Source organism: Porites lutea, chromosome 1 (assembly GCF_958299795.1).
Source record: "Porites lutea chromosome 1, jaPorLute2.1, whole genome shotgun sequence".
NCBI lineage: Eukaryota > Metazoa > Cnidaria > Anthozoa > Scleractinia > Poritidae > Porites > Porites lutea.
Window position 1 is genome coordinate 30,345,489 of NC_133201.1, and position 18,928 is coordinate 30,364,416.

At 37.8% G+C, this 18,928-nt stretch overlaps 1 protein-coding gene across 1 annotated transcript; it reads right to left on the reverse strand.

Moving 5' to 3' along the window:
- Nucleotides 1–1,531: 1,531 nt before the first annotated feature.
- Nucleotides 1,532–18,452, reverse strand: LOC140948066 (uncharacterized). Its single transcript, XM_073397289.1, has 4 exons — nucleotides 18,305–18,452; nucleotides 17,303–17,352; nucleotides 6,476–11,113; nucleotides 1,532–4,088 (listed from the first exon to the last, which is right to left on the reverse strand). The coding sequence occupies exons 3-4, from the start codon at nucleotides 11,090–11,092 to the stop codon at nucleotides 4,086–4,088; spliced, it is 4,620 nt and encodes a 1,539-aa protein (XP_073253390.1). The 5' UTR covers nucleotides 11,093–11,113; nucleotides 17,303–17,352; nucleotides 18,305–18,452; the 3' UTR covers nucleotides 1,532–4,085.
- Between the last annotated feature and the right edge of the window lie 476 nt (nucleotides 18,453–18,928).

Genomic DNA, 18,928 nt, shown 5'->3' on the forward strand with positions numbered 1-18,928 from the left:
TACATTTTTAGTTTTGAAATAATTCCTCCAAGATATAGACCCTGTCACTTTCTTTCATAGATGGACTGCTTTACTGCGTGTGTTGCAAGTTTTTACTGATAGCAGCTTAAAACATGTTCTCACCATTTCTGTAACTCTTTCCTCCATATATAGCCTCTCATGCATACATTCTTCGGACTTCGTTCCTTCATCGCGTGTGGTGCGTTCCTTACTCGCGTGGGGCGCGTTCCTTACTCGCGTGTCCACTTCATTTAATACAAACAGAAAGCCCAAACAGACGTCATGTCAACACATCTTACTTTATTTTCATAAGCTCTACCGCAATGATTTTCCTTAAAACCATAGCCATTAAAGAGAATAAGCATATGTTTCTAAATACTACGTTAGACCTGGTAAGACATGAAACTGTTAAGCGTCAAGGCAATAAAAGCGACAGAAATCGACAACCAGTGAAAATTTGTTATAGACAATCACATACTGACTCACAACAAAATAAGTGTATCACATTGTTCGGGATATTGAAACTCCTTTGCGCAACGAGAGTTAAATTGTTTGTATAATTTTGGTTTCATGATCATGTCGGTAGAGAAGAGCACTTTATAAATAAGACAGTCAAGTTTACTTTGGCATTCGTGAAAGATCTCAATCAGTTTAGTTGAATGTCAAGTGGCTCCCGTATGTTGTTCTTTGAGGTGATTTAATTCGTTGATGGAACAGCTACCAGGACGTAACTCTGTTGTTGCAACAATAATCAAGTATGTTCTGTTTCTTGGAAGGCCCTTGTTTCTTAAGGTGGAACCATTTTAAAGAATCTTCTTTTCCATGACAGAAATGTCTTGCTGTTTAAAAGGAAGGATAGCCGTAGCTTGGCGTTCAGAGAATGCTTTCAGACTTTTCAGCATCAGGCATTTCACTCGTTATGAAATTTGAAGGTGTTTGTATAATTCAGGAATTTGGCTTTGGTTTTAACTTCCGAATTCCTTACGACAGCTGTACACATAAATGCAACAGTTCTCATGCTGGAGTCCCAGCAGTGAATCCATGGCAACATATATTGTCCACATGTTCATACAAGCTTTTCTTCAAACTCAATGTGGCAAAATTACTGAAACAGCTCTAACAGATCTGCCTTCACTGTGTTGAGTGTTGAATCAGTGATCCTAGAATGCTTTTGATGTATTCTTCCACAAGGACAAAAGGCTGGATACTGAAGATACGTCTTGCCGTTTATTCTTGTCAAGAAGAAAACTTGCTAGGGAAACCAAAGATGTAGTGAGAATACAATCTTGACGAATCTGAGCTTTTTTCGTAACAACTTGCCAACTTGAACTGTATCTTCCGCTTGCTGATGTTATTGAATGTACATATGTTTAGGTGCCTCGTGCAGGTTTTGTTTATAGCTGGATTCTGTAACTGCGATCTCTCTTCCGTCTGGACAACTGAATGGGACTCATTTATAAGAAGCTCTTGGAAAAAAGCCAAACTAAAGCCACACTGAATCTTTTTCTCCTTGATGGTAAGATTGTTTGTTTAGGTTTACTGGGTCTTTGTTTCAAGCATATTCTTACAGTTTTTCTACCTAAGTAGGTCCTAATATTTTGGGCCCAGTCTTTTTGTCACTGTTATTGCCTCAACACTTGTGGCTTACATTTTACCATCCCTTTTTGAATCTGACCTGACAGACATCAAAACGTTGAACAATTTCCTCTCATCTCTTATTTCTATTACAAAATGTTTGCCTCATCAAATGCGGTGATAGGAAATCTATAATGATAATCATTACTCTTACAATACTGGTCTGGTCTAAAATACTCTTACATTTTAATTTCTAAACTGAGCTTCTACAATATCTCAAAACTACAGCGCCTAGTGATTGGGCCTAGGTTTTCAATGATCAACTCAGAAAAGGTCCATAAAACACTATTCTTTTTAGTATTTTTCCTTAAAAACTGATACAAATAGTGCGAGAAATGGCTTGAGACAAAATTTTCAGCCTTTCAAAATTATTATGGACCTGGAATCCTTTCTTACTAGGTTTTAATATTCTACCTTCGTGAAATAATTTTACAAAACCACTCTTCCTTAAAAAATCATACAAGTTGAATTGTAATAATTACCTTATGTTAAACTAAGCTACCGAAATGAAACAGTCCTAACGAGAACCATTTTACAAACATTTTAGACCAATTTCGATACATTAAAATTCAGACTCGACACCGAGGCTTGGGCGAATAAAACAAAGAAATAATCTTGAGGCTCATTAATGAATCATACATTTCTTTTGTTTTATTCTCCCAAGCTTCGGAGCCAAGTATGAATTTCAGTATGTCGAAATTGGTCTATTATTAAATTTATACTTCCGCACGTAAGTCAGAGTCAGCCATTTGATAGTAAAATGTGAGATTCATGCTTTCATCTAATGATACATAAGCTTTGTAAATGTTCCTTAGTACTTTCTGAGTACTGAAGCAACCTTGCTATCACATTTTCTTACTACAAAAGTTAAATGCCCAGATTACATGAAATACAGTACAGTGTCCTGGTTTAACCAGACCTAATTTTCTCTGAGAAATACACTTTGTTATCAGTGTAATTACGTTTTTTCAACTATACCAAGTTTAATCTACTCGATTAGTTACAAACAATCCCTAGAATGACCTCACCTACTTTTCAGTTTCCAAAACTATCGACTGAATTTTTTCTGATCAATTTATAAACCAGGAAACCGCATCCTTAACAGGCACAATACAATTACGATTACAATAAGCTTCTCAACAGTTCTATACTTGATCAAATCTTAAAACATGCAACTGTTGTACAAACATCATCTTATTGAGGCACTAGGATCCACGCTGAAGGAATTCTATACTGTTAATAGTACCTTGTCACCGCGTGAGCTAGCAATGATCCTCAGAGGAGAATTCTTTTAATAAAATGTTTCCAAAATGTCTCCTTAGTTCAAGGGGGAAGAAAAAAATTCTGTTTTTGTCCCAATAAAAAAATTATGTGGTTGTCACGAAAGACACGAACATAAAACTGATTTACAATGTAATCCGCCTGTTAGATCTATCATACTAAGGGCCCATTTACATGGAGGTAGGTTAGGTAACCCGCCTGTCCGAAAAAAATCCCTCATATGGTCACCCCACCTATCATGTAATCGTGATCAAATTGAAATGAGAAATTATATAGACAGACAGGCTACCCCACCTAACTCCTCACCTACCTGGGGTCCCCCATTTCCCTGTAAACAGATCCTAAATGTTCCTTTACCTAAAAATACATATCATACCTAATGCACAACATCACTGTTATGCAAGGTTTAATTAATTAAATCTGTGAAATTTATGACCACTCTATTCCTGTAATGCACACAGTGATTTTTCCTTCCAAACTGACCATTTTTATACGTAGTCAACAACGGTTTATGGTTTAACATACTGTAAAAAACAATACAGTTGCTTAACAGTAAATTTCTTCTGAACGTCTCTTACACGTTTTAAGCCGTTAAAACTTCAAACATAATTGCAAGCTTTCACTGCTGGCTGAGTACAATTAATTAAACTTACAGTTGGAAACTTCTGTTGTCGTAACACAAGCAAACTATCCTTAATAATGTTATAACGCACTTAAAATGTAGAAAATACCACAAATAATTTCAATGCCTGCATGACGCTAGCCTACAGACACAGACGTATTTCCGGTAGTGGAGAGAGGCGACGACCGGAAATACGTAGACAAACAGATAACCATGGAATAGAACCCAAGGCGACTACTTTTGAAAGTAACTACTTTACTTTGCAATAACAATGTTCATCTAACATGTTTTCGTCTCTACACTTAAAGCAAATCTACAACGAAAAACACTTCGAATTAAGCACCTTCCTCAATATATACTAATGGTATGTATAAGGTTTCAATACAAAGAACTTATCTTCCACTAGATACAATGTCACTTCAAAAAAACTTGAATGAACTACAAAAACCTAGCTATCAGTTATTACTGTTTGAATATATTTGATTTTCCAAAACAGCAAAGGTCCTGTCCTGAAGGCGCAGAGCGAGTGGATTATCTTGTTTCTCCGTCACTAAAAAGAAAAAATCTAAAACTGTAGAAAACACAGCAGATGTTTCACATCAAACATTGTAACCGTTTACCTTCCGCCCCCACCCTCCAATTAAAAGCGAACAGGAACACAGGCAACAAATTTTTGGTCAGCACATACCACAAAATAATGTGTAACCAGGAAGTTTCACGTTTTAGTCGTGCAAAACAACGGCAAAGAAATGTACAAAAAAGTGTGTTGCACCTGCAAATTTGTTTTTTCGCTAATTAGTGCTGCAGGTGCAAATTTGTTTTTTGCTAATTAGATCTATTGATTTTGATGTCATTCTCATTGCCGTCCCCGTTTAGCAGTTTAAGAGTATATTAACCAGAGCTTCGCTTTTAGCCCTGGCTAAATCTATGTATTACATTCTCCTGGCAAGTTATATTGGGGGCAGTAATTTGCATAAATTAACCGCCAACCACACGAAGCCTGCTTTTGTACACCAAAAATTGTTAATCTGCTCGATAACTGACTGTAAAACGTAAAGGAATACAATCTATAGGAACCATCCAACGTTCTTGCTTAACATCGCCCAAATGACATTATTTAAAAGAAAGACAGCTGCGAACAAAAATTGCAAAAATTTACTATTTTCTCTCACGTATACATTTTAATTTGATTGGCATGCAAACACGTATCGAGTGCCCGCGGATTTTTACGCAATAAATGGTTCACAAAGGGTGAAATATTTACATCCTGTTTTAATTTTGATCTAAATCGGAGTGATAGTAAGCAAAAAATGTGTTCAGAAATGTCTATTTTTTAGCCGTGTCTAAAAACGTTTCCCCCCTCCTTGTAAATAGTGAGCTTAAGATCCGACGACGGCGAGATTCTGCGACGGCAGACTTGATCGAGGGGGTTTGGGGTGAGGTCGCCGTCGCAATGGCGCGAAAAATAGCATTAAGAAAGCTCGCGCGACGGCGGGTTGTTGTAGCGCCTTTTCCTGTTGAAGTTTAGAAATAAATACAAGAGTGATGACTACTTTTAGAATGGTTCGTGAATTGTTACTGACAAGTTTCGATGATGGCGACATTTCAGAAGATGAATTTTTACTGTTGTATGATGTCAACAGATCTAAAAATCCGGATTTTCCCTACCAGAATTACGAACATTTTGACCCCGAGAGGCTTGACGAAAAGATGAGTGACATAATCCATTGGACCTCAATTTAATGCCAAAACAAGTCTACGATGTCATAATTGTTAATAAACACAGCAATAAACACAAGAAAAAACTTGTAAACCTTACTGGGTTGCTTTCTTAGTCGAGTTGACCGATCGCGAGTCCATGGCGATTAACGAGTCAAACTGTTAAGAGAAGGCAAACAAATTTAATTTAAATACCGTGTTCAAATCGTTTAAGTCGCTTAGAAATTCGACAAAAATGGTCTACTGAGAATAAACTGTCAACAGTACTAAAGAATTTCGCTCAAAATGTGTTTAAATGGCATTATCTTGATCAAGTTTACTCACGTTTTACACGCGACGGCAAAATGGCCTTCTTCACGTCACAGACAAGGCCGCTACGGCGGGAAACTTTGCAACGACGGCAGCCGGAAGTCTTTCTAGCAGTAATTTCACTTCCGCTCGCCGTCACAGACGTCTGCCGTCGTCGGATCTTAAGCAGGCTAATGACAATGAACAGGGGCCGTCAAAGGGAGGGGGGGGGGGGGGGGGGGGAGGAGACGTAGAGAAAAACTGATAACATTTTTATTGAGAGGAAGGATGATATTTTGCTATCATGTAAACAGATTTTTAACTGTTAGTCTGCTTTCTGAAATATTTACTTAACAGAAACCCAACTTTCAAGGAGAAAATTGTCCAGAAAAATGTAATTTTCGGCCCCAACTTCCCTCCCTGATGCCCAGTGCAGGTTTTTGTTAGAAGTCAAACAAATGCCACAGTGAGTAGTTTCATCTGAAGTACTGACTACACACAAAGTATGAGGGAAGGTTTTGTTTGACTATTTTCAGTTTTGCTCAATCCTTAGCGACATCAGTTCTCAACAGCATCGCAGCGATAATGCTGATGTCATGGGCAGAAAATCGTAAATCCCCTATTTTCTCCAGCCTCCTTTTCGCAATTGCTTAATCTGGTTGCCTAACTTTCATAATGCTTTGTTTGTTCAATATCAATCCTCGCAGTATTAAAAGATCAACAACTAAGTTTGAGAGAACCTCAACGGAACCTAGAATGTAATTGGGAATTCTCACTTTTAGTAAGGTCTTCGCGAAAAATCGTAAATATTGTAGCTTTGATAGACAATAGTGAAAAGGAAGATGAATCACTGAAATTTGACGACAAGTATTAAACAGAAAAAAGTTTTCTTTAACACTAAGAAATTGTAAACATTTATCAACAGCTCACCTTTTTTCCGTTTCCACTGTCTTCCCGTTGCGGAGTATACACCCTGATAACTTTGAAATTAGGTGTTGAGTTCCTAAGGCCGATCGCGAACAGACGATTCACGGGACAGGCTGTGAAGCAGGTCACACAATGTTCCACATCTATTGCACTTAGAATTTCACCAGATTTAACGTTTGAAAGTTGAAAAATAAAATCAGGACCGTGAATAATACATTTGTCATCACTGATAAACTTGCAATTTCTCCAACCAGAAAATAACGATAGAGTACGGAGTGTGCTTCCTGTTTCGGCATCCAGGAATGACATGATTCCAGCCGTCGTAACAACAAGGAACTGCCCCATAGGTGAGAAAATCGCAGAGTCACCATGGAGCCAGCTTTTGATGCCTTCCTTTTTCCAAACAACTGTTGTGCCATCAAACAACTGAAGAGAGTGAATAGCGTCAGAAGGACTTGGAAACAGCTTCCGTAAGTAAGTAGTACTGATAGTTAAAAGCTGACATCTTCTGCTGCAGGCAAGAACTCTTCCTTGTAAAACTGGGATTGTTGATTCAAATTCTCCACTATTGGTATCCAGGACTTTCACTTCACACTCTCTTACTACTGCTACTCGTTCTTCTGATATAGGGATCAACTGTTTGACTCCGGGTAGGTTGGTCCATATTTTGATACATTTCGAAAGGTCATAATTCCAAAACTCAACAAGGGTTTCAACAAGGGTTTCAACAAGGGTTTCACCAAGGGTTGCAATTAGAACACCTCCTCTAACAGAACACAAAGAACTGCAGAAAGGTGAAAAAGTAACCCGGTTTATCTCAGCTTTAAGCTTTCCACTGAAAGCGTGCCAAGCAGTGACTGATTTGTTACTTGCAACATACACGGTCTGCCCATCCAAACTGAGTGCTATCTCAGTAGCTTCAGTAAGCTCGCCTTGACCACTTTTCTTTACGTCTTCGGTATCCACCATTTCTACTTTATCCCATAAACACCGTAACAGACGTTGTTCGTCAAGAACAATCGTCAAGTGGTTAAAGAACCGTCGTTCCGCGGAGGTAATAAGATCGCCAAATAAAAACCTACAATTAGTCGAAGACAAAAAATTCCTTAAATCATAAGACGCATCATAAGAAACCTTTAAAGAAAATGTGTTCTGGATCTCCTTAACAACCCTGAGACAACATAAGCGGGGATAATCGTTTTCTACATCGCAACAAAAAAGAAAACGATGGTCAGGTGAAAACTTTACCACGCCACATACTTTTGGTGTAGCCGTTTGGATTAGTTTTCTAAAACCATACATCACATCAACCAAACTGATTAATCCAGAAGGATGGGAAATTGCTAGAAGCCTTCCATCGCCAGACCATGCAAAAGATAAAATATCTTCGTCTTCGACAATTCGATCGATCTCTGAGCCATTTACCAAACTCCACAGGACGAGGCATTTATAACTCCTTAGATAATTTGTTATAATCTTGGTCTTGTCGCCAGAAATCGAACAAACTGAGAATCGACAGTTACTTTCGGAAAAAAGCGGTTTCAAGTCTCCATCTATAGTATAGGCCTGATGTAGTGTCCCAGATAAAACACATTCTCTTGTAGGGTGGAAAACAACAGAACGGTGAAATAAAATACCTCCAGAAGACACATTTGTAACATACTTATCTGCTGAGAGCCTAGCTGTGGTATTCGATCTTACTACAACTGGACGTGTCCACACTAGCCTGCCAGTATGGAGTGACCACAGCTGCAGCATTCCATCCATACATTCGCACACCATATAATCCAACGATGGAGAGACGTCCAAAGAGATCACAAGAGATGAACATTCAAATCGGGCTACAACACCTCCCTGCTGCGTCTCCTTGTGAACAAACTCCATATATGGTATTAAAGGATACCTATTTTGCAAAAGATTAGACGCCTCAACAGTCAACACTTTTCCACCTTGATTAAGTATGGTTTCAAAAAACATACGAGGAGTATCCGTAAATCTAAGGAGGTACTTTCTCAACAAAAATAACAAAGTGTTTAGAATACCCTGGTTATCTTTTGATAACAAAATACAAATCCCCTGCTTCTGAAGCCACACAAGATCCTCAGCCGCTATTGTGCTGTTCAAACAGATCTTAGCATACATGATTTCTAAATCTATAATGTACGCCTTTGTCAGTTCGTCCAGCTTATATCGCTCTCTCTTGACACCTTCGCGTAGCATGTGATGTACACCATGATACAGCGCGTATCTCTCAGTGGCACTAAACTGAACGTTATCCACACCTTTCAGCTTCAGATTATCAAGTTCTTCAGTACACAGGTCTGCTAGTATGCGATGTCCCTCGCTTTCATCCATGGTGAATTCATGCTCCCCATAACATGAAATGTCTGTTAACCAGTCTTTAACTGACTTGTGAATGACATGAAGACAATCGTCACGGACGGGAAGAAGTGCAGACACACTGCTCAAGGTTCTCAGTACTTTACGCCTTGCAAGTGGTGAATTAGAACTTGATAGTAATATTTTAGAAACGAACCCGATTGGTAGGGGCTCCCTTGAAGCAATAACGGCAGATAACATATTCAGGAAATGTTCTTCCTTAATGTTCTGTTCCTTTAAGAGTTCACGCTCCAAACGTTTAAAATAGCAAAGATAAACAGAAGAAATTCCTAACGGAAAACTGCCATCAGGGTCTCTGTGGAAAGCTGAGGTATGTTCAGTAATGAACATTACGAGGAAATGTGCATACAACATAAGCCCTTCCGATTTCAAAACTAGTCTTTCTACAAACTCGCTCACACGTTCTTGTTTAACCAAGTGATCCAGTTTTTTGAGACAAAATACTCTGATGTCTTCCAAATTCTTTTCGTCATCAGACTTCAGTTCAAATGGCTTCAAATGTTCTAGTTTTCCTACAATGTTTAAGGCTGGACGTGTCGTGACGAGAACACGAATCCACATAGGAAGCTTACAAAACTGATTGGCAATCACATCAAGAAGCTCATTCCGTCCTTGGAATTCGCTTTCATCTACGCCATCTATCACCATAACCATGTTTCTTCGTGGATCACCTACAGCACTAAGAGGTTCCTTGAAAAGCAGTGCAAACAACCCCTCAACACCCATGTTGTTGAGATCTGTGCCCAAATTTCTTGATAACTGTTTCACAAGAGCTTGCTTGTACTCTGGCAGGGCATGGGACAAGTGACAGGCAAGCGACTGAAGCATCAACTGAGGTTTACGGTAGCGTACATTGTTATACTGACAAAAATGGCTTCCTGACAGCCTACCTGCCTCTTGCATTCGCTTGCAAATCACAGCTGCGATGACAGATTTTCCCATTCCTGCATTTCCACTGATCACCATCACACGGTTTTGAGAGCTTCTATCATCCACCCAGTTCTGAAATCTGTCAAAGACCCACTCACGGGTGCCTTCTTGAAACCTTTGTAAGTGATATTCAATGTCTCCACTGAATTCAGACTTGGCAAGACTTCTAAGTACTTCTTCTGCTTTATCCTTATCCTTTTTTTCTTTTAAGCTTTCGACTGTTTCCTTTATTTCTTTGAGACCTGCAGCAACTTCGTCAACGCTCTTTGCATTTTCATGCCGAACCTCTTCTATTGTACGTTGAGTTTTGACCTGAGTCTGAAGAACTTCTTCCATGGTCTGATGCACTTCTTTTATGTTTTGATGAGTTTTGGTCTGGCTTTTATGCATGTCTTCCACTTTCTTTTGAGTACTGGCCTGGGTCTGATGTATGTCTTCCACTGTCTTTAGAGTACTGGCCTGGGTCTGATGTATGTCTTGTACTGTCTTTTGAGTCTTGGCCTGGGTGTGATGTATGTCTTCCACTGTCTCTTGTGTCTTGGCCTGGGTCTGGTGTATGTCTTCCACTGTCTTTTGAGTATTGACCTGGGTCTGATGTATGTCTTCCACTGTCGTTTGTGTCTTCACTTGTGCTTGACGTACATCTTCAACTACCTGATGCATTTGGCTCTGAGACTGATGCATGTTCTTCAACTGTGACTTGATATACTCTTCACTATCAGCCCACTCAATCAACACGTCAATATAATCTTGCTCTCCACCTTTCTCTGCCTTCAACCTATCTGCCTCCGCTTGATCAAGGCCAAGACTCACAAGAACACCACTAATTTCAGTCCACAGAGCAGAGAAAGTTGTCGCATCAAGAGCAGTGGTTGTCACATGACCATACAAGACATTGCGATAGAACTTAACCCGTGCAAGGTTAGCCTCATGAGACGTGTCACTTGGAAGAGGTTTAATGTGCCATCCTGAAGGGGGAGGGGTTAGTCCACAAATGTTGGTCAGAAGGAGAAAAAGAAGAGTGATGTCAAAGCTTTTGGAATCTGGTGCGACTCCACCAGGTGGGAACAGTTTGTCCCACTGAGGTTTATGTAAAACCTTTTTCTTCAATAAAATGCTAAGACTGGACTTGTTGGCATTGAGATCAGCAGCCAAGTTTGCTGGAGGATGATGTCCATCAAAAATCTTTCGAAGAACTGTTGTTCCACCGTCGATGAGAAGTCTGCTGAGCTTGGCTCCATTTGTCTTCTCCACAGAACTGGCCAGCGGTGAAGGTGCTGCATAAGCCATGAAAAGGTCCACTACATATTCCTGCAGGGGGAAAGAAAAACAATGTAAAATTTTTTTCTGAAACTATTCTATTCAGAAGCAAATATGCCTAGAGAGATCTGGCTTAAAAGCAAAATTCAATGATATAAAATTTTAATGCAGCACATTTTTGAGGTTACCCTCAGCTTCTTTATGAAACTGATTTCTAGTGCACAACTGTTCATGTGAAGATGTGTTGGTATAAAATGGCCTAATGAACCAATTAAAGCTCTTGGAGTTCATTATACGTACGACTTAAAATTGCTACATGAAAAGAATTTTATAGAAAGACTTGATAGTGTTAAAAAACTTATAAATATCTGGTCTTCAAGAGGTCTTTCGATTTATGGGAAGGTGACGATAATTAAGTCTTTAATCATTCCAAAACTGGTTTATATTTCGTCATTGCTACGCACCCCTAAAGAAATCATTCAGGAACTAAATCGATTACTATTCAAATTTTTATGGAAAGGAACTGATAAAGTAACCAGACTGTCCGCAATAAATGAGTACGAAAATGGAGGATTGAAAATGATCGACTTAGAGAGTATGATCCAATCTCTTAGGCCAGCCTCGATAAAAAGAATTTTTGGGACAAATGACGGTACCTGGAAAAGTTATCTACGACACCTTCTGAATCGGTTTGGAGGCCTTTTTCTATTTCATTGTAACTATGACGTCAAGGACATTCCTATCACATCTCAATTTTACTCTGAGCTTCTTAAATGGTGGTCCGATTTTCGAGAGGAATTTGACACAGAGAGAGATCAACAAAATATAGTATGGAATAACAAAGAGATACGTATAAATAATAAGCCTGTATTTTACAAAAACTTTTTTGAGTCTGGTATAATCTATGTAAATGATCTTTTATTCCATCTAAACAACACGGATTCGTTTAACATTATTTCAAAGAAAATTAGTAGAATAAATGTCTTAATATTGGCTGGACATCGACACTCTGTACCTTCACATTTGAAAACAACTAACCGTACTTTTTCTATGACCCCCCTCTCTTTTAGAATTGATAACAAGGATTTTGATGCGCTGAAAAAGAAGTCGAAAGATTATTACCTATTGATTAAAAGCAGAAAAGCACAGTTTCCAAATAATTCACGATTTCTGAAACATGATTTTAACTTAACCGATGATCAACTGAAAAAAGTTTTTATCCTGCCTCATTTTCTAGCCTTCGAACCATATGTTAGAGCTTTTCAGTACAAAATTCTTAATTCGATATTATACACTAACAGCAAATTATATAAGATAGATTATACTGCAGATGATAAATGTTCTTTCTGTGAATCAGAACCGGAAACGCTACCTCATTTCTTCTTCCACTGTGTGTACTCCCAGCTTTTCTGGAAACAGTTCGAATCCTATTACTATTCTTTAACAAAGGAATTCTTTCTCCTTACTCTGCAAGACGTATTGATAGGAATAATAACCTCTAAATGCCCCTTACTCAATTATTTGTTACTGATTGCTAAGGTATATCTTTGGGATTGTAGAAGGTCTGAAATGCTTCCAAATATAACTGGTTTCAAGCTAAAGGTCAAAAATAAATATGAGACAGAGAAATATATATGTATTAAAAACAATACAATAGAAAAATTTACTAGGAAATGGGCGATAACCTCTGGCTCTGTGCTTCTATAAGTTAGGTTTAGTATTATTATAATTGTCGTTGCATTATATTATTACTTTTAAGATACTGTGTACTAGTAAGTAGGCACTGTGTAATTGTTACGCTATGGTTACTGCGTAAGTGTGTAAGTAAGTTTATTTTAGTAAGTAGGCACTGTGTAATTGTTATGCTTTGGTTACTGCGTAAGTGTGAAAGTAAGTTTATTTTAGTATTATTAGTGTAATGGTAAGTATGCACTGTGTAATTGTAGTTTTATAGGAAATAAACAGACATATTAAATAAAAAAAATGTGAAGATGTGTTAAATAATTTGCACGTAAATGAAATGTCATTTACGTATAAAATTAATAAATGGGCTCTAACTAATTAAGACTCACTTTCAAGGAGAGGCAGAAATGGCCAATGTTACTGTGACTTGTTAACTGGAGTACTAACAGTCATAAAAATTAATTGATTTTTTTATTTCAAACTTATGAAAAAAAAAATGAATAAAAGAGTTTGTGTGTAAAATTTGCTTAAGTAAATTCTTTGCAATAACACCCTCTTTCTTTTCAAAGCTGTCGTATAACAATGACAGAAAAATCAGCTTAGATGACGTTTGTTAATAATTTGTTTGACACACTTGGCTGACTGTCATCATATCCTGTTCCTAGATATCAAAAATTGGGGAGTGGAGCTGAGCATCTAGGAGTGGTTTGGAACACTAACATGGTCACCGTTTCTTAAATAAATAAATAAATAACGATTTGGAGGTAGCACATCCACATAGTGGTTCTTCGTCTACCTGATTCCTGGTCGAATTGGAATTTAGAAATATTGGTTTTTGAGGAGAGGGAAAAACCGGAGTACCCGGTGCAGCAAGGGAGAAACCAACAGCAAACCCAACCCACATATGGCGTCAACGCCGGGATTTGAACCCCGGCAGCATTGGTGGGAGGCGAGTGCTCTCACCACTGCGCCATGCTACAATGCTCCCCAAGGAGACACCTATATGGCTGCCGTGATGCACTGTAATTCCATCAGTATTCTTAAGATGCAACTGTCTGATGGCAAATTAGCTTTGGGCAGACATTCGTTCTATTTTTTCTCTCTCCACAGTAATAATCAGGGTTTTCCTAGAAAATGGGTGCTTGTGACTGTTTACTAGGTATAATCACATTTTACCTGGATAAACTATAAGTAACCGAAAAAAAAATTGTCCAGTATATAATATATAGATATATATATAACAGGTATAATTATATATTCATTTAAAATATTTCTCAATTTCTTATTGTTCATAATCAGCTAGCATTGACCAAATTTGGAAGATTATTGTGATATCCACTGAACTAACGTCAATAGTACCAGCCACTACCGGAAAAAGGGATGGTACAGTACATGTAATTAACAAAGCCCACAGGATGAGTTTGTAATTTAAGCTCAGTAAATTCCAGAGGCTGGAGCTGAAAATGGTAGAAGTATTCATTTTGTGAGGCAGAAATACCCGAACTTTTACCTAAAAAGCGAGAACAGTACAACAAATACAATTCAACAAATGACAACTGCTAATTGGAGAATATCTGACGTCACAGAATTCCCATTTTGGGTTTAAAAAAGGGAATAATTGGGATTACAAAGGGATTTCTTTGGGAAAACCCAAATTGGGAAAGTGCTACCAAAACCAATCATGGGTTTTTAAAATGCCATTTTATTCCCCATAATGGCATTTTTTTTTCAGTCCAAAGTTTTACCCAAGAATGGGTTATTTTTGGTTCAGTTTTTTCCCAGTACTGGGATTCAAACTTCCCATTCTATTCCCAATGATGGGATTTCTAGGTCCCAAGTTTTACCCAATAATGGGTCATTTTTGGTCCAATTTTTTTCACAGCATTGGGATTCAAACTTCCCATTTTATTCCCAATAATGGGATTTCTAGGTCCCAAGTTTTACCCAATAATGTGTTATTTTTGGACCCGGTTTTTCCCAATATTGGGATTGAAATTTCCCATCCAAATCCCATCAAGTCTAGAATAGACCAACAGTTTTTGTACAAATCAACTTTGATAATGCATTTTCTTTTCAAACATTTTTTAATACACTTAACTATATTTTTGGTTTAAATAAAACATAGTGCATGTTTTGTACAAATAAACTATTTGAATTTATTTATATAAATAAGTATACGAATCTTAGAAGTTCAAAATGTCTTCTTCGAATGCATCCATCAACGTCTCAAGTGCATTTACACTGACTGGTTGTTTGATTTACAGTACAATATGGAAAGCATCAAGACTTCTTGCTATAATGTATAATATAGAACATTGACTAATCCAACACAACTTGCTTCAAAGGTAAGGTCTTTGCTTGGTTAAAACTGTCAGTACCCTTGAGGAAAGGTTATAACAATAAACTCTTTTAAAGTTCTCAGAAAGAAAGACAGTCCTTTTAGGCATTAATTGTCATAAAATCAACATCACCACTATTAAATTGCTGAAAGGTAATCATGTTTCAGTCTTGAGTCCTTGTTCAATTTTATCATAGTCATCTTCAGCTGGCTGGGATCAACAGGTTCATCAGGGATTTCCACATACTTGTGCCTTGCTAGCTTCTTGGACACCACTTCCAACAGTTGAGATAGTGTGAGGGACATGAGATTTCTAGGTGTGACAGAGAACCTCTTCTTCAGCAGCTTTGAGATCTCCTCTCCACCCTAAACACTTCCACATATAAATCTCATGATCATCTTGCAAAGTTTTGGTGACAACTGAATACTGCTACCCCCCTCTGCAGTACTAGCCTGTGATGGTGGTGGGTCTCCTTCTTCTTCATTTTCAGATTCATCTGGTGAAACTGTTGACCCAGAGCTACTAATATCGCCACTGTCCTGCAATTTTAAAACTAGTACTGGTTTCCCAGTAATTTCCCAACATTTTGGAAAAGGTTAGAACAACTGAAAGACTTGTCATGCTGAACCTTCTGCCTCTTGTGTTGGACAGGGAACTTAAGGATATAGTATTTTACTACAAATGTCTCTTTGGCTCTACTGACATCAATGTTCTTGAACATACATTGTTTATTTCTCATGGCCATACCAGACAAAGTAATCCTTTTAATCTTAAATCTCCTCTTTGCAGAATCAGTACTTTTAAGGCTTCCTATTTTAATCGCATTACTAAGTTATGGAATTTTGTTTGTTCACTTAAGTCCCCTAGTAGTTTCTCTATTACGCAATCTTTTAAGCAGTTTGTTCATAAAGCTATGTTCACCACTCTGGTTAATACTTATGAGGTGGAAAGATCTTGTACATGGACATTAGTGATGACCTGTCCCTGTCACAGGTCAAAGTGACTGCGTGCCTACCACATCCACTTTCTTATTTATTTACTTTTGTTGTTAACGTACATCTAGGGCTTAAATTAATTTTTTTTCAAGGGTAAATGAGAGCTGTTTAACAGCATTGAAATTGAAATTGTAATTGTCAGTAACAACAGGGCGGTGCCTTGCATGGGTCTAGGGTCCCATTTGCACTTGCCCTTTTGGGGATCAGCAATTGTTTTTAATTATTCTTGTAACTATATTTAATTACCTTTATTTCTTTAATAATCAAATTTCTTTAATTATTATATGCCTTCTTGTAAATTCTATCATGATTGCATTCTTGCCCCAATTAAGTGTCAAAAAATTATTTTTTCCCAAACTTGTGATTAAGTTGGTACCTTTCAATTTCCAATCTTTTTCTCATTTCTGAGAAACTCTCCAGCCAGTGAATTCCCAGAAAATTCCCTGAGAAATAATGACTATTTCCCAGAATTGGGAAACGTTTATATAGTCATGTTAACTTCCCAATGATTTCCCATAATTTGTGTTTGCCGGCTGTTTTTAATTTATCAGTTACTTCCCAACTTTTGGGAAACAATTACAATATTATTTCCCAAACTTGTGCTTAAGTAGGTATTCCTTTCAAACTCTCTTGCTTGTGACTTTCCAGGAAATTCCCTAGTATGGTGTTACAACTAACACAATTATTTCCCAGATTTTGTCCTGTAACCTCCCAATAATTTCCCATTGCTGTATTTTATTTGCCTTATTATACTGTTTTTCCAGCAATTTCCCAACTTTTGGGAAAAAGATTACAATTGATTTTTCAAACTTGTGATTATGTTGAAATTCCATTTTAATTTCCCATTATATGTTCCCATTTCTGGCAATTCTCTTCCCTAAACTTTTCTGACAAATTCCCAAGCGGAATTGGGGGGGGGGACCCCATATTATTTCCCAAAATTGGGATTTATTCCTAATTTTGCCCCAAAATGGCAATTCTGAAATTTTTCCTGTGCATCATTTGCTTCCTTTTGTTCAGAAAAAAAAACAAAAAAACAGAAGGAACCTGTCTTTGTTTTGCAAAATTAGCAGAGAGGGACTTTTATAAAGTTCAATAAGAATGGCCATGGTTAGGACCTTTACTGATGCTGCCAATGGCAATATTCTGCCATGGTGCAGTCAGCTGAGTAAGTGCTAAGTTGATGTTGTACAGATTATTTTGATAGTTCTATGCATCCTTACCTCTTATTAGACTTCCCCCAACAGGAGTTTGCTTAATGGCCTCGTTGCTCCTGAAAATGCAATATTCTGCCCTTAGAAAAAAGCTGTGAATTGAGATTAACAAAAGGAATGTATTGATCCATTTGTGAAATAGCTACATCAGAGACAAAATTCATCAAGCCACTTTGCCCTAAAGGACCTTTCTAACGTTTTGCCACCTCCAAAAGGGCAAAATGAAGGTTTTCCTTCCCCATCCCTCCTTTCATGTAATGTTGCGGCACTGTTCAAGCTACCTAAAGAAAACAACAAACACCCCAACTTTGAATGGAAGGGAGAGGGATGGGTGTGGATTGTTTTGTTCTCCAAAGCGAAACCCATTCAAGGACAGTGTCTCAACAATTTTGCCACCAGTTGTATAGAGCTCTACAGGTGTTAAGTGGTGAGGAGAAGTTGGAGATGCACAACTGTACAAGGATTTCAACCTTCTCCAGCCCACTGTGAATACAGCCTGCTTCTCACCGCTCCCTGCAAATGAAACATCTCGTGAGAGTCAGGCAACTCTCTGTTTTAGCTCAAACAATTCCCTACTAGGTGATGTCAATCTGTTCAGAATCTTGTCAGCATATCTGGTTTGTTGACATAGTGAGAACTCAGACTTCGCTATAATGTTCAAATATTTTTGGAATGGTTAAATTTTGAATTTAACTATTACCTTCCCGTGAACTAGGGGATTTGAGGAGGATGTTTTTTTTTTAATGTAACCGAATGTTATTTTATGAAATTAGTTCATCGAAAATACCAGTCTATATGGTTCACGGAAAACTCAAGAACAAACTGGTTAAAGGTCGTATAAGGTCTGCCAGTCTGCAGTCTGCATGCATTTGTTGCACACAAAATTGATTTTACACAATTCTAATCTAATATGGTTATAAAAAAACTACATGGTACTTCGAATCTTACATGGCACAATTAATACAACATTTGACAATAAAGGAGCTTTTGCCGTTGTTTAAAATTCAATACCTTGAGCAAGCTATCCAGGGCGCTCTGGCAGCAGGGCAGAAAAAAAAAGGAGAGCTTGCAACTACATCTCTGCAATTTCAATTTAATCTCCAATACCCCTGTGGCACCCCGTCAATTGAGCTGTCAGATTTCTGCCATTCAGCACAAAACGGAAACGACTGCAAATGTACATGTAAACAAACATTGAAAAACATCATTATACTAATGTCATCTCCGCCAATTTGCATTTTGCATCAACTTTTTTGATGCAGATTTTCAAATTCCAGAGACATAGTTGCAAGCTCCCCTTCCTTTTCCTGCCCCGCCACCAGGGCACCCAGAGGAGCTTGCTTGCAGGCTAATTTATTGTTGGCTAAACACGAAAACAGCTCACTTTTGAAAAATTTTGTTAGCACAAGCTGAAAGAGCATATTAAAATATTAGGTAACCTATAAACTTTCAGCCGTATATCTCAAAAGAAGTGATTGCAATGGCTGCCAAAAATTAGAAGGATTTCATGTATGAGAAAAACAACTCTTGCCACCCAGTCACGCTTGAGTGGTTTTCCATACAACTCCTTGTAAATTCTGAAATTTTTAAACTTTTGTTAAATCTTTCTCTTACACATTTAAGAGCTCAAAGTGC

What these genes read in the sequence shown, in the direction of transcription:
- LOC140948066 (XM_073397289.1), bottom strand. Translation starts at nt 11,092, where the DNA reads ATGGCTTATGCAGCACCTTCACCGCTGGCCAGTTCTGTGGAGAAGACA.